The sequence below is a fragment of the Diabrotica virgifera genome, chromosome 8 (genome assembly GCF_917563875.1).
Source record: "Diabrotica virgifera virgifera chromosome 8, PGI_DIABVI_V3a".
Lineage (NCBI taxonomy): Eukaryota > Metazoa > Arthropoda > Insecta > Coleoptera > Chrysomelidae > Diabrotica > Diabrotica virgifera.
Window position 1 is genome coordinate 41,128,966 of NC_065450.1, and position 16,198 is coordinate 41,145,163.

General features: G+C 31.8%; 1 protein-coding gene across 1 annotated transcript in view; it reads right to left on the bottom strand.

The window, feature by feature from the left end:
• LOC126890142 (uncharacterized) overlaps positions 1 to 16,198 on the bottom strand; it is a 218,037-nt gene that overhangs the window by 16,151 nt on the left and 185,688 nt on the right. Inside the window, exon 8 of the mRNA XM_050658992.1 lies at positions 14,955 to 15,167. Coding sequence (XP_050514949.1) covers positions 14,955 to 15,167 — 213 coding nt within the window. The remainder of the gene's footprint in view (positions 1 to 14,954; positions 15,168 to 16,198) is intronic.

The following is a 16,198-nucleotide window of genomic DNA, read 5'->3' on the forward strand; positions in this document are numbered from 1 at the left end:
TATTGACATATGCCATATATAACGTTCTAATGGTAAAAGGGCTTTGTAACTCAAAACAAGTTCTATATATGAAGCCCAACTGCTTACTGGCTTTTCTAGTAATATTAGAGATATGTTGATCAAAGAGTAGCTTACGGTCCAAAAGTATACCAAGATCCTTTACGCTTTCTACTGCATGCAATACACAGTTAGAAATTTCATATGTGTTATAGTTTAAGTCAGGGCTGGTGCGAGAAAAATATATATAATTACATTTTGAAACATTTAAAAACAGGTTATTTCTTACACAATAATCAGATAAATTGTTTTTCTTGAAATTGAATTCTATCATTAGGACATGAAATACAGTGATATATCTTTAAATCGTCGGCATACATAATAAATTTAGCAAATTTAAAACAGGCAGAAATATCATTAACATATAAATTAAAAAGTAAAGGACCTAAATGGGACCCCTGAGGCACTCCTGACGTAGTGATCACAGCATTGGATTTAAAAGCTCCTAAAGTTACTTGTTGTGATCTATTTCTGACGTATGAGTCAAACCATCTTAATAAATTACCATGTATACCGATTTCAGATAGTTTCAAAACAAGAATCGAATGATCGATTTTATCCAAAGCTTTACTGAAATCAGTATAAACTGAATCAACGCTTTTTCTCTCATTTAGACTTTGAAGTACGTATTCAATGTATAAGAATAAGTTTGTATCGACTGAACGTTTTTTCATAAAGCCATGTTGTTCAATATTAAGTAGGTTTTTTACGTCATAATAAAGAAAATCAGAAATTATACTTTCAAATACCTTACTAAAAATATTTAACTTAGAAATAGGTCTGTAATTTTCAACTTTGCTTTTATTTCCGGATTTATGAATTGGAATAATAAAAGCATTCTTCCATTTATCAGGAAATTGACCGGCATTAAGTGATTTAATAAACAACAGAAATAAAGGTTCTGTTAGAGATTGAAATAAATTAAAAGTTACCCTCCCTTACTAACAGAATTAAATTTTTTTTATTCTTTTAAGTTCTATGTGATTAACACATAGGATTCAGCGTAATTTTAACCCACCACCCCCTTCCCCCTGCCCCCACCATCAAAAACTTCATTTTTGGTTTTTATTTTTTTTTTGGTGGGATGAAATCAATTTTAAAATTACAAAAAATTCACACGCATAGCTGAGGCTTTTATAAAACATGCCTATTTTTTATAGACCCATAGGTAGAGTGTACATAACCTCAAAAAATTAAAAGAATTTTTTTTTTTTTTTCAAAAAAGCATATAACTTTTTTGAGGAGTAGCTGCAGGTCTAATTTTTCCTTAATCTTGTATGTTTCATCAAACACTATATTTTTAATTTTTTTCAGATTTTTCCGTAAGGCTCCCCACCTTCAAAAATCCAAAAAACTGTTTTTTGGGGGTTTTGGGGGATTTTCCCTATTTTATAGACTTCGTAATATATCAAATCAATTTTTTTTATAGGTTATGGGCCGGTTGTTCGAACGCTAATCAACAATGATCATTATCAAATATTTATTTACTGTCACCAACTGTCAATGTCAACTTTGTTTGGGTTGCTGAAAACATAATTGATTACAATTATGAGACTAGTTAATCAATTAACATAACAATTATTAACATAATTGATTAATAAATCTCATAATTGTAATTAATTATGTTTTCAGCAACCCAAACAAAGTTGACATTGACAATTTCGTGACAGTAATTAAATATTTGATAATAATCATTTTTGATTAGCGTTCGAACAACCGGCCCTTAATGTAACTTGATGTAACTGAGTCCTTTAGAATATTTAAAAATCAGAAAAACACGTTCAAACCCCCCAAAACCCCCTTAAGAAACAGTTTTTTGGATTTTTGAAAATCAGAAATATGTATAGTGTTTGATAAAATACACGAGACTAAGAAAAAGTTAGATCTGCAGCTATCCCCAAAAAAAAGTTATATACTTTTTCCAAAAAAAAAATTTAAATTTTTTGAGGTTATGTACACGCAACCTACAGGTCTATAAAAATGGACGTATTTTATAAAGGCCTTAACTATGTGTGTGAATTTTTTGAAATTTTAAAATTGATTGCATCCCACCAAAAAAAAATAAAATCGAAAAATAAAGTTTTTGATGGTGGGGGCAGGAAGAAGGGGGTGGTGGGTTAAAATTACGATGAATCTTATGTCTTAATCACATAGAACTTAAAAAAATGAAAAAAATTTAATTCTGGTAATGAGGGAGGGTATTTTTTAATTTATGTATCCCGTCCATAAGTGGAAAGTTTGATGCGCCACTGTAGACGCATGTGCCACTAAAAAGTGACGGCACAGTGCTCAAACGTTTTCTTTTACGTTCTACTATTTAAGTCATAGGGTCCCGTCGTGCTTAAAATGATTAAGAAATTTCACCTATAGCTACTCTTAGGGCCGGTTGTTCGAACGCTAATCAGCATTGATCACTATCAAATACTTAATTACTGTCACAACTGTCAATGTCAACTTTGGTTGGGTTGCCGAAAACATAATTATTGATGACAATTATGAAATTAATTAATCAATTATGTTAATAATTGTTATGTTAATTGACTAACTAATCTCATAATTATAATTAACTATGTTTTCAGCAACCCAACCAAAGTTGACATTGACAGTTGTTACAGTAATTAAATATTTGATAGTGATCAATGTTGATTAGCGTTCGAACAACCGGCCCTTAGGGCCGGTTGTTCGAACGTTAATCAACAATGATCACTATCAATATTTAATTACTGTCACCAACTGTCAATGTCAACTTTGATTGGATTGCTGAAAACATAATTGATTATAATTATGAGATTAGTTAATCAATTAACATAATAATTATTAACAAAATTGATTAACTAATTTCATAATTGTAATCCATAATTATATTTTCAGCAACCCAAACAAAGTTGACATTGACAGTTGGTGACAGTAATTAAATATTTGATAATGATCATTTTTGATTAGCGTTCGAACAACCGGCCCTATGGGCCGGTTGTTCGAACGCTAATTAACAATGATCATTATCAAATATTTAATTACTGTCACCAACTGTCAATGTCAACTTTGATTGGGTTGCTGAAATCATAATTATTGATCAATTGTGAAATTACTTAATCAATTATGTTAATAATTGTTATGTTAATTGATTAACTAATCTCATAATTATAATCAATTATGTTTTCAAAAACCCAATAAAAGTTGACATTGACAGTTGGTGACACTAATTAAATATTTGATAGTGATCATTGTTGATTAGCGTTCGAACAACCGGCCCTTAGTCTAATACTGTCAATACGTCAATCATAACAACTATATAATAACATCTTACTTATATTGTTGTATATGCTAACAAATTTTAATATTTTTTTTCTACAAACGTGTTAAAAGTTCAAAAATACAGTTTAATTTAAATTTTAAAAACCTTTTAAACCACCTTTTTTAAATTGAGCAAGTTGTATTATTAATATTAATGTTAATAAATGAAATATAAATATTTTGACGTTTCACAATTTGACAATTCACTTTTAACTGCAGTTCCTTAAAAATTTTAAAGCACTAGTGCATTTTTAAAGTAGCATTTTTAACGCTCCTATGGAGTGCTAAAAATTGCGTTTTTAACACGGTTGTAGAAAAATTAATTTTATAATAATAAATATACATGCAGGGTAGCGGGAAAGTATGGAAACACGGTAATTTCTCGGAAACCGCTAGAACAATTTTTATAGATTTTGGTGAGTAAGGGTTTTGTAATACGGCCGATGTTATAGTAGTAGTTACATTGTTGTCAAATCTTCCGTTTTTCTGGAAATCTTATGAACTTTCTTATTTCAAATGGAACACCCTGTATATTTTTTGCGTTGTGACGTCCTTAAGAAATAATGATTATTTTTTTCATGTTATATTTGCTATACCTAAATGCCGTAATTTCGGAGTTATTAGTATTACTACATTTATTAAAAAAAAATTTAAACAATTTATAAAAATCAAATTTTTCGGTACGGTTAGATATTATTTTAGATTCTTTGGATCATTGGGAACAAAAAGGATCGTTTGTAATCTTTCTTTGAAGTTAATCGTTTCAGAGTTACACCTAAACAATGTAAAACTGAAAAAAATCGCAAAATTACGATTTTCAAGATTCAAAAACACACGTAAAAAAACTTTTTGAAATTACGAAGTACCTAAATTCAAGCTCAAACCTTCTTTTATCAACTCCCTATAAGAATTTTTGGCACGTTTTATTCTAAAACATTGTTTTTTTTTAATTTTTAACGAAGCACATAAATATGAGAACAGAGGGTTGCATTAACAATTATTAGAAAAGAGTGTTTTAAATGCAATAAGCCCAAATTACTTAACGTTATCTGATAAAATAGGGTTTGATCTTGAATTTAGGCGCTTCGTTGTTTCAAAAATAATATTCTTTACTGGTGTTTTTGAACCTAGAAAATCGCCATTTTTCGATTTTTTTTTCAGTTTTAAATTGTTTATAACTAGGAAACGATTAACTTTAGACAAAAATTATACAAAACTTTTTTGTTTCCAATGATTCAAAGAACCTAAAATAATGTCTATCCGGGCCTAAAAATTTGATTTTTATAATTTGTTTAAACAATTTTTTTTAATAAATGTAGCAATAACTCCGAAATTATGGCATTTAGGTATAGGGAATATAACATAAAAAATAATAAGTATTTCTTAAGGACGTCAAAACGCAAGAAATATACAGGGTGTTCTATTTGAAATAAGAAAGTTCATTAGATTTCCAGAAAAACGGAAGATTTGACAACAATGTAATTACCAGTGTAATATCGGCCGTATTAGAAAACCCTCACCCACCAAAATCTATAAAAATCGTTTCAGCGGTTTCCGAGAAATTAGCGTGTTTCCATACTTTCTCGCTACCCTGTATATTAAGAGGCTACATCATCGCATCATCAAATTTTTTTCAAAAGTTCCGCGAACTTTCAACAGAGAGGCAACAGTGTGTCGGCAGTACGACAGTGGCAGTGACACTATGTATATTATCAAAAACGACAGCACAGTATTACGATAACAATAATTATTATACTCATAGGCGCGCTAAATGTTGCCAAGTCAGTCAAGTTCGATTTCTTGTTATAGATAATCGATTTTTAGTAATTGTAATGAACACAAAATCTAGGCATGAGATAAAAAATTTTATTTGAAGAAAGTGTATTTTTTTTCTTCTAGCGGTACAAACTCGTTTTTTAAATATTTTATTTAATTGTATGCTTGTATTCTACATACTAACATATTTCTGAAATTGGGCTCTGTACTATGTTACCATATTAAGAAAATGTGTGCCACATTTCTCGACAAAATATTCAAAATTAAAGCTGAAATCTTGGAACGCGTTTTCCACGCGCTTTTGTTGCCTCTTAAGAAGTCATATAGTTCCGAATATTTACTGCTAACCAAAGATCTCGTTGTCCTGTTTAGAACATAGTCTGGACAGGAGCGTAACAGAGGCCCCCGCAGCATGAAGCTTGCGGGGGGGGGGCCAATAAATCATTAGTCCCATCTTGTCGTCTGATATTAGGTAAATATCTGTTATTGTTATATTATTTTACGTTGTGTGTTTAAATTTAAGAACGCAAATTTCTCAATAGGCATGTTCGGCAAGTGAATAATCTCATATCTATAAACTTAATCCTTTCCGGTCTTCCGAAACTTTTATGGTGACACGACAATAAACTATAATGCTATGTACGTGACCATTGAAAGATTTGAGAATTGCAATTTGCCGAATTTTAGAACAATATTTCTAAATCTAGAAATGGGCTTTTTCTTTACATTAAATGCTAAATTTTAGTATTTCGATACAATTATTATCGGTAGTAGTTTACAGGGGCGTAACAGAAGCCCCCGCCGCATGGTCTATCAATATTGCGTCGTCTGCATAACAGAGTATTTTTACTTCTTGGTTTCCCACTCTGCATCCTCTTCTTTTGTTGATGCTGTTGGCGATTTTACTCATGATTAAATTGAAGAGAATTGGGCTCAATGATTCCTCTGCCTTATTCCATTGCGTATGTCTATAGGTTCTGTAAGTTGTCCATCTATTGTACAGGAAATTCTCTATCAATCTATATGATACAGGAGATGGATTACATGTTTAGGTCTTGACGCTTGCGGGGGGCCCCATCTTGTCGTCTAAGATATGTAAACATTTGTCATTTTTATATTATTTTACGCATACATACGCAAATTTTTTTTAAGCAGTGTAGTATTGAAAATAAAGTTGTCCATCAGATAGATGTATTAATAAAATTCTAGATATATTCGCTGATAATAGTGCACGAAGAAAGTTTGTTCCTCTCATCAATAATACTATGCAATAATGTAATAATTTATTAATTTTTTTTCTATTTTATTCTATACCAATACAGATGAAAAATGTAAGTTGTCATAAACAGTACATGTATACACCGATTGCCCAGTAAATCACCGTTTTGGAGTGTAATTTTCAGCGTCAAGACGGATTTACTTGAAAATTTGGATTTTTATTCTACTTACCCTCTACTTGGGAGGTAAAAAACATACGTTTAAAATAAGTCCGGAAATGGTTAATATTGACTAATTATAAGCAATAGTCCACAGTACATCGTCCTTTTTGAAAGATGATTACAAAAATCTTAATTATCTTAACTGCTTCGTTTGAGTCAGTCTACCACTTTCTGAAAAATTTCAGAGTGCAAGTTAAACGCGTTTCCGCGTCCCGCGTCATTAACATATTTACGTTGTCGGTCTAATGAGACGCGGCTGTAAATATGTCGGACAAGAGATCGACAATCTTTATTATTTAAATTTAAGTACTTTAAATTGAAAATTAAGAGTTTTGTGATAACAAAATCGTAGAGTCCGACATCCGCAAGATATCATTCTATACTTTATTTCACGTTAAGAATAGAACATTACGCTTATGGAGATCAGTGTTGACAAACCTCTCGGGCACGGGTGGCTACTCAACTGCCGATTTACGATTCATTTTAATCAGTACGGCGTAGCATCGGCGCGCTTCTATCGTTCATAAGAAATGCATGGGGCTATCTTCGCAATGTTCTATTCTTAACGTGAAATAAAGTTTAGCGCGGTAGTTTTCTTATTACAAAACTCATAATTTTCAGTTTAAAATACTTATATGTAATTAATAAAGATTGTCGATCTCTTGTTCGACAAATTTACAACCGAGTTTCGTTAGTCCGACAACGTAAATATGTTAATGACGAGGGACGCGGAAACGCGCCCAACCTGGGCCTCGATTTTTGACCCTTCGCTTCGTTATCGAACGTATTCGTTTCGTATCTATTTAGTATACGAAGCGAATACGTTCGATAACGAAGCGAAGGGTCAAAAATCGAGGCCCCATCACTCTAAAATTTTTCAGGAAGTGGTAGACTCGCTTAAACGAAGCAGTTAAGAACATTTTAAGACTTCTCTAATCATCTTTCAGAAAAAAAAACGATGTACTGTGGACTACAACTTTTGTTCCAATATTTTTCGATTTATTGCGAGTGAAATTGTTTATTTTTCAACAAAAAAAAACTCGAAAATTTTTCTCGAATTAAATATTATTTAAAAAATATTTTTAGCAAAAATGTACCTTATAAAAAAATGGTCTATTCATGAAGTCAATCGATACAGTAAAAGCAAAGTTAAAGCTCATGAAATAGCTATTTGTATAACAAGAGAGGAAAGTGCTACTTTTCCTCCCGAGAATGAAGTTTACTGCCTGACGCGTAGCGGAGGGCAGTAATCATTCAAGGGAGGAAAAGGCACTTTACTTCCATGTTATACATATGGTTTTTCCACCTTCCTCAAATAACAAGTAGTCATCTTTTCATTTTTACTTAATTTATTTATGTAACTAACCAACAAAATTTATTAGAACTAAAACTAACAAGTAGGTACAATATAACTGTCAACTGTCAAATATAAGTCAAATTATTAATGTAAACATTGTTAAATCAGGATAACAATTTACTGTTTTTTACCATTCTGCAAAATACAGAGTGTTTTTAAATAAACGTTAAAATATATAGATACTTACCTAATAGAAAATATATATTGTACAGGGCGTCAATAAGTTATATTCCATGAATGAAATACGATGACGTCACTTTTACTTTTCCTCCCTAGGGAGGAAAAATATTTTCCTCCCTAGGGAAGAAAAGTACAACTTTGCTCCCTACAATCAGGTCCGGAAAAGTATACTTTCGGTAGAGGAGGGTGGAAAAATTGTTTTTCTACGAGCGTGCAAAAATGTCTACTTTCGCGCACGCATTTTAGTTTAGAAAGTTTCATTTTTCCGCACGCGTGTTACTTTTCCGCACGCGGTTTTTACTTTTCCGCACGCGTGTTAATTTAGATATGTTAATATGGCCTTAAAGTAATTATAATACATGCAAGAAACTAATATTTAGATATTATTTACTAATTTATTTCAAATATATCTTATTCTGTTCCTGTTTTAATGAAATTAACGCGACAATTCGATGAAATAAAATTATTTTGACATAATATTCGAAAGTCAAATCGGTAGACAATAACAGTCGTTTTGAATCATCGTCATGGAAACCAAAATAGTCGTCATTCTAACTAATTATATTGAAAGTTTGGTTTTGACAACCTTGTCAAAGAATTAATTTGTGTATGTATTTTCATACTAATTAAATTAATTGATTAAGATTTGGTAATTTTTAAGACTCTTAGAAAAAATATTGTTCCTAACTCTTGCAGAAAGTCTCTTTTCCGCACTCGACTGCTTGCCGAACTCCCGCTTCGCGTCGTTCGGCAAACTGCAGTCGCGTGCGGAAAAGAATGACTTTCTGCACTTGTTAGGAAAATAACTATTTTATTCGTCAAAATAACCAAAAAATGAAGCACTTTTCGGGCAAAACGCATTAAAATTCGAGTCGCCAGTTATCACCACTCTGTAAAGGCCGCTACACACCTTAAGTTTTAACTACACAGTTTCAACTGAACAGTCAAACTGTTCATTTAAAACTGACATGCATATTGTCTACACACGTTCAGTTTTATCAATTCGTCGCCTTATTACTAAAACTTGATAACTACAAAATTGACGTTTTTGAGATAACTAGTTCACAAGATGTATATTATTTGCCTCTATATTGTGTAAAAGCTTGATAATCAGACCCAAACGGGTTAAGTATTTATTTATGATTGACGAAAGTTGATAAAACTCAAATGCCCTTAATATTCGGTGCTAAAACTTGACAAGACAAGTTATCAAGATATTTTTTAATCGAAATAATCGTGAATACGACATACACTGAATGCTATAGCTAGCTAACTCTAGTTATCTAGTTGTAGCACGTGTTTTTCTGAAACCATTGAGCTTACCACATAATTGCTATCTGTTTATTCGGTTCATGTTAATGCAAAAATTCGAGAATTGTTAGCAGATCTGGCAACCCCCATGACAGAGAGCTAATTTTCACCAAAATAATGCTTAAAATATTAGTTTTGTTAAAAAGTTCACTTAGATGCAACTTGGTACGACATGCGACATTACCAAATGTTAACATTGTGGTAGTCCTAAAAGTTGATAACTTTAATTTTTCATGTTATTTTTCATATTGGAAAACAAATTTGCACCGTATTCCTAAATAGATCAATAGAGAAAAAGTTAACGAACAGTATTTTAGAGCTGCAGAATGAATTCCTTATTTACCAACATCATGGTAGCAGCACAAATATCTTTAAAATCTTTAAACCCGTTTATCTCAGAACTACTAATTTCGAGTTATCAAGTTATAGTATTAAGGCGAGGTGTTAAAATAATTTTTCGCTTGAAGTCACACATTACCAGCAGAGTCACCATGTTTTCATCGGATGATGCTATAGCAATTATTGGTCTGTTATGCATTTTGGGAAAGAGAAAACAAAAAAGAAAAAAAAAGTGGTGTAAACATTGGTTATTAAAAAGAAAACAATATTCGCATTATAATTTACTGAAAGAGTAAATTAATTCGCATTACTCCAAAAGACTATAATAACTATTTAAGAATAGATGAAAAACATATTTGCATCTGCTTGATACAATACAGTTGTGAGAAGTGCTATATCACTACATCAAATATTAAAAGCAACACTTAGATTTTTAGCAACAGGAAGAAGCTACAAAGACCTCAAATTTTTAACAGTAAAATCTCCCCAAGCACTTTTTAGGATCATACCAGAAACGTGTAGGTATTTAATACACAGATAAATAAAAAACACATGAATTTAATAATTTGCAAAACTGTTTATTTATGTTTAAGTGGCACTTAGCTAATTTGATGCATCAATACGATACTATTGTTGATTATTGTTGATTAATAGATATCTCCGGATCGTCAGGTATAGATACTAGAAACTAGAACAACTGGTGAAGTCTGTGAGTGATTGCGCAAATGTTGTTGTTCTTATATTGGAGACTGAATTAGAGGACTCTGTTGGTTTAAGTATGGTGAAGTATTGTGAATAGATCGACTGGATGTAGATGAGTATAAATGATTTGGAAAATATTGTTGAAAGGCCGAATTTGTAAAAGTATGTGATGGTGTTAAACTCATAGATATAATAACACAATAGATTAGGCCAGGTCCCAAAAATAGCGTAACGCGGAGCAGTTCGGGTCGGTGGTCTATCTATCTCTCTCTACCGGCGCTTAGCTTTCTCTCTCTAGCATATGATGGCTGCCGCCTCTGTGTCACTGTCGTTCCGTTACTCCCACCTCTTGGTAAAAACCAAAGAATACATATCTCCCAAGAACCGACACAAACGGATTATCTATGAACTAAATTTTTATGCGCATGTGCCAGATCGGCCATTTCTCAATTTGTATGAATAGCAAATAATTTTGGTGACATTTGTCTTGTACAGGATCGGCGTTTGTTGTCACAGTTGTTTGTTTGGCTTGGCTTGGCGTTAGTATAGTATTTTTACTACAAAAACGTTATTACGTAGGTCAAAATTTTTGACGTAAGAGAACTGTCAAAACATTAGAATGTGACTTTTCATTATTGCCATGTTTATTATAAACACGGCAATAATGAAAAGTCACATTCTAATGTTTTGACAGTTATCTTACGTCAAAAATTTTAACCTACGTAATAAGGTTTTTGTAGTAAAAATACTATATATTGTTTTTGTATCAGTTTGTAGCTCATAGTATTTTGTATAGACTTATTTTCTATATATATTTTCTTATACAGTGCTAGTCAAAAGTCCGTACCCCCCCTCGTAACTTTTGAACGGTTATACTTATAATAGTGAAATTTGGAGGTGACATGACAGGTGACGTAAAAGTGACAGATGACTTTACAGCGCCACTGTGACAGATAATTTTAAATGGTACCCTATGGTAAGCGATACCTCGTTTGATAGGTATTGAAAATACCCATTCAGCTATACTAATTTTGTTTGAGTTTAAACTCATTTGTATGAATAAATGAAATAATATAAAATTGTAGTTTCGCATTTAATTAATAAAAATTCAAACCTCCGCCTATGGTTACTTGTCAAACAGGTTGACGTTGACGTAAAAACTACTAGAGAGCTGAAAAATGTCAACTTTTTTGACAAAATAACCATGGGCGGACATTTGAATTTTTAATAATTAAATGCGAAACTACAAAGTTATATTTATTTCATTTATTCACCAAAATCAAAATCAAATTAAACCCAAAAAAAGTAGTATGACTGAATAGGTATTATCAATACCTTTCAAATGAGGTGTCACTTGCCATAAAGTCCCATTTAAAATGATCTGTCACAGTGGCGCTGTAAAGTCATCTGTCACTATTACGTCACCTGTCATGACTAGTTAAGAAGCGTACGTCCGTTTATTTCCTCCCTCCAAATTTCACTATTATATGTATAACCGTTCAAAAGATACGAGGGGGGTACGGACTTTTGACTAGCACTGTATAGCCTACAACTATTAATTGTTATTTTCCAACATTTATACAATTTAATTCTTTTTGAGATATCTTGATTATGTGAATTAATTATTTTAAGCTTTTTCATGAACTATAAACTATCGTATAAAAAATTAATTTTGTATTTATTGGGATTTCACAAAGAATTTGAATCTAAAATATCATACAAATTCTCCAACCTTTCTTTGACCTCTACTGTACCAAATGCATCTGCAGGAAGAGCACAAAGGCATATTTTATATGTGTTCATTCCACAAGCCACGTGCTGTGTTTAAAAAGTTGAGGATCCAATACTCACAAAAACTTCCATAAAGTACTTTTATCAGCAAACCTAAATTAAATTTAATAAACTATGTTTCATTAAATTGTTTCTGTAGTTTGTATAAAACAATAACTTAGGTCAAATATATAAAACAATTTATGACTGACTACTTGAAATTCAGGATTTTCAGGAGTAACATTATATAATTTAACTAATTCAAAAAGTTTGATCCAATATCACTTGAAATTGTTTCAACATTCAAGTTAATGCTTGATCATTGACAATACACTCTTCATAATAGGTTTACATTCTCTTGATTATACTTGCGTTCCAACAAAAAAAGCTAAAGGCTGCTTTCATATGGAATATAAAAGCTTCTGACCATAATGATCAAAACGTTTCCATATATATATATATATATATATATATATATATATATATATATATATATATATATATATATATATATATATATATATATATATATATATATATATATATATTAATTAATATATTAATTTAAAAAATCACTTTTTCTCTTTTCTTCATTGCTTATTAGTTTTTATTGTATACTATATATATTTTTTCAGTTATTACATCTTTATATTTATAGAAATAAAATAGTACAATACTTATTGGTTTTTTATTTATTTACCTCGATATTCGACTTTAAAGAATGTACTGGCTGGTTTTGGCTGGAATGTACGGAATGTTTTGGCTGGTTTCCAAGACAATAAAAATTGAAAATATTGACATTCGATTTTAACATACAGTTTCTTGTTGTTGATCACGAACATTTGTCATCCAAAAAGAATTGGATTCCGTGACGGTTACAACGGCTGTTATTTTTCGATTATTTTACGAAATAACGAATATAATGAATTAGGAAATACCTCGACAAACAAGTAATTGGTCCTAGGTTTTCACCCAAAGTAATCGAAAGTAGAACTGGAAGTCGATATTGGAACTCTTCGTGTAACTTTGCTTCGATTGATCTACGATTTTACTAATTTTGTCATCTTGTTTTACATTCATATCATATTTTGAGTGACTTTAAAGCAATACCTACGGTTGTAACTCTAAAACCGAAGTCCGGTGTCAAATTTCTCATCTTTAATACCATCAATGGGTTATAAGCTTTCATTCGCCACCTCATTTGTCATTCTATCTGTATTAGTAACTGAGGAGTTGTATTCGCGGTCGGACGGACAGACAGTCATGAAACCAGAAGTATATATTTGTTCTCGTCTTGCGAATGCGCGTCGAATAATATATCACTTGTGCTATTGCGGTGACTTTAAAAGAGTACTTCCGGTCGCATTTCTAAAACCGGAAGTCCTAGGTCAAATTTCCCACCTTTAGTACCATCCATGTATTATGAGCTTTCATTCGACACCTCATTTGTGATTCTACCTGGTATAGTGACGGAGGAGTTACATCTCCGGTCGGACGGACAGACAGTCTAGGTCAAATGTCTCACCTTTAGTACCATCCATGGATTATAAGCTTTCATTTGACACCTCATTTGTTATTCTACCTGGTATAGTGACTGAAGGAGTTATGTTCGCGGTCGGACGGACAGACAGCCTATTAGGTCACACCAAGTCGTTCAAATTCTCACCAACTTGTTCACACTTTTTCAAAATTGGTGAAAACAACAAATTATATTTTGTATCGTTGTATCAATATAAGCCAAAAAAAATAATTAGTGAATGTCACGCCACTATAATATATTTTATTATTGGTCTTTCAATGCTAAAATCAGGATAAAAAAGGTATTTTATCCATGGTTTTAATCAACATAATTCTCACCATTACTTTGTGTTGTATTTGCAACCTTTTGTAAATCAAAAATAATTCCACCATATTAAGAATGTCAACAAAAGCCGGCCCTGCATGCAACCTTTCTCTCAGTGCAACTAAAATTTTATTGATACACGCCAGAAATGTGCGAGACTTTTCTCAGTGTACTCGCGTGTACACTTGCCAACTCGATACTAAAATTAAGTACATGCTAACAACAAAAGAATCGCCGTCCGTGTCGGTTCTTGTGAGAGATATGTATTCTTTGGTAAAAACGCTCACACTCGCACGACAGACAAAGATAGCTAGACCACTGTACTTGATATTGGCGTTACACCCCGATGCATTGAGTGACATATCCCTAGCCTGATCTATTGTTGACATATCTCTGGTTAAACTACCCAGTTCAGCCACTGCGAGAGTCTCGTTTATAATTTTTTTCGCGAGAATACGTTGCGTTTTATTCAAATCTCTCACAAAAACTACACAGTGTTTGCTACACACCTTCAGTTTGAACTGCACAGTTTTAACTAAACGCTTTTATCTAATGCAATTTCAATTCATTTTTCAGTTGAACTGTACAGTTTTCAGTTTTGCCTACACACATAGGTTATAATTGAACAGTTCGACTGTTCAGTTGAAATTGTGCAGTTAAAACTGAAGGTGTGTAGCGGCCTTAAGCACGCACTCCCACCTAACCTTCCACCACCATCGATTCGCACTGGAGATGGATTACCAGCAACGATATATTCCAGAAATATTCGAATATATAAATAGATCGACTTTCATAATCAATTAACAAACCATTATACTGTTTGTAAAAATAGAAGGTTATTAGTTATTAAGTTATTAGTATTATGTAAACGTAACATTATATTTACCATTAATAACCATATCTAAATATTTATTTTTCTGTATTCCTTCGTACGTAAAGCCTTCGTACATTTCATAATTATCTTTAATTTCATTTCTTAACTTTTCTTGTATACTTGGATGTAGAGCTAATTCATATAAGGCAAAAGAAATTATCGAAGCAGATGTTTCTGTTCCAGCTATTAATAAAAAGATGGCATTAGATATAAGTAGGTCCCGATCTGAAAATAATAAGATAATCTTTAGAAAAGGGTATTATACCAAGGGTAAAAGAAAGGTCAAATAAAGGCCACAGCAATATCATGTAAACTATTCTGCCAGACACTGCTCTTGGGAATTTTCATATTCAATCCGTACAATATACATACCGTTGCAAGTCATTATCTACGTCAGAGGTCTAAGTTGACATTGTTGCCCAATTACAAATAATTATTGAATTCATTTTAAGTCAAATATATCACATAATTATTGCGAAGTGGGTTATACAACAAAACAGATGAATATTTAATGTAATTAAATAATAAATTAGAAATAGAAAACAAGAATTAAGAATAAAAACAATAAATATAATAAAACAAACACTTATAGCAAAGAATAAAAACAAATCTGAAGTGTTAATGTGAAGTGTCAGCTGTCAAATAAATGTTACCAATTTATGCCAAAATGTCACCTTTGTTCGATCGCAGTTAGACTGTAATCCGAACAAGTGTGCTTTATAAAAACGCTTTATATTCCACTTATACAGTCGAACCCGTTTATTGGAATAGCCTTTGTGTCAAGCAAAATATTCCTATAATCGAGTTATCCTAATAACCGATCATTGGTGGCTAGTAGAAACGTTTCGGAGCCTCAAATTTCTATTTCTTAAACCGGGATATTCCTTTAACCGGTATTATAATAAGCGGGTTCGACTGTACAAAATAAATGAAACAAGTTAGGGTATGTTTCTTTAAATTTACTTTAATATAAATCTTCCAATATTATTTCTACGCGTATATAATAAAATATGTTTAGTGGCTGTAATTCCAGTGTACTGAGCTTAAAGATTCTTAAAAAGAACAGACCTACGACTTAAATATTTCGTGTTGATATAATGTGACGTCACGTGCTATGATGCGGATGAAGTGCAGCGGTATCTATACTCCATCTAATTTACTTACCGTTGCACGTCATCCGCGTCATAGCTTGTGACGTCACATGATACCAACACGAAATATTTAGGCGGTAGGTGTGTTCTTTTTTAGAATCCTTT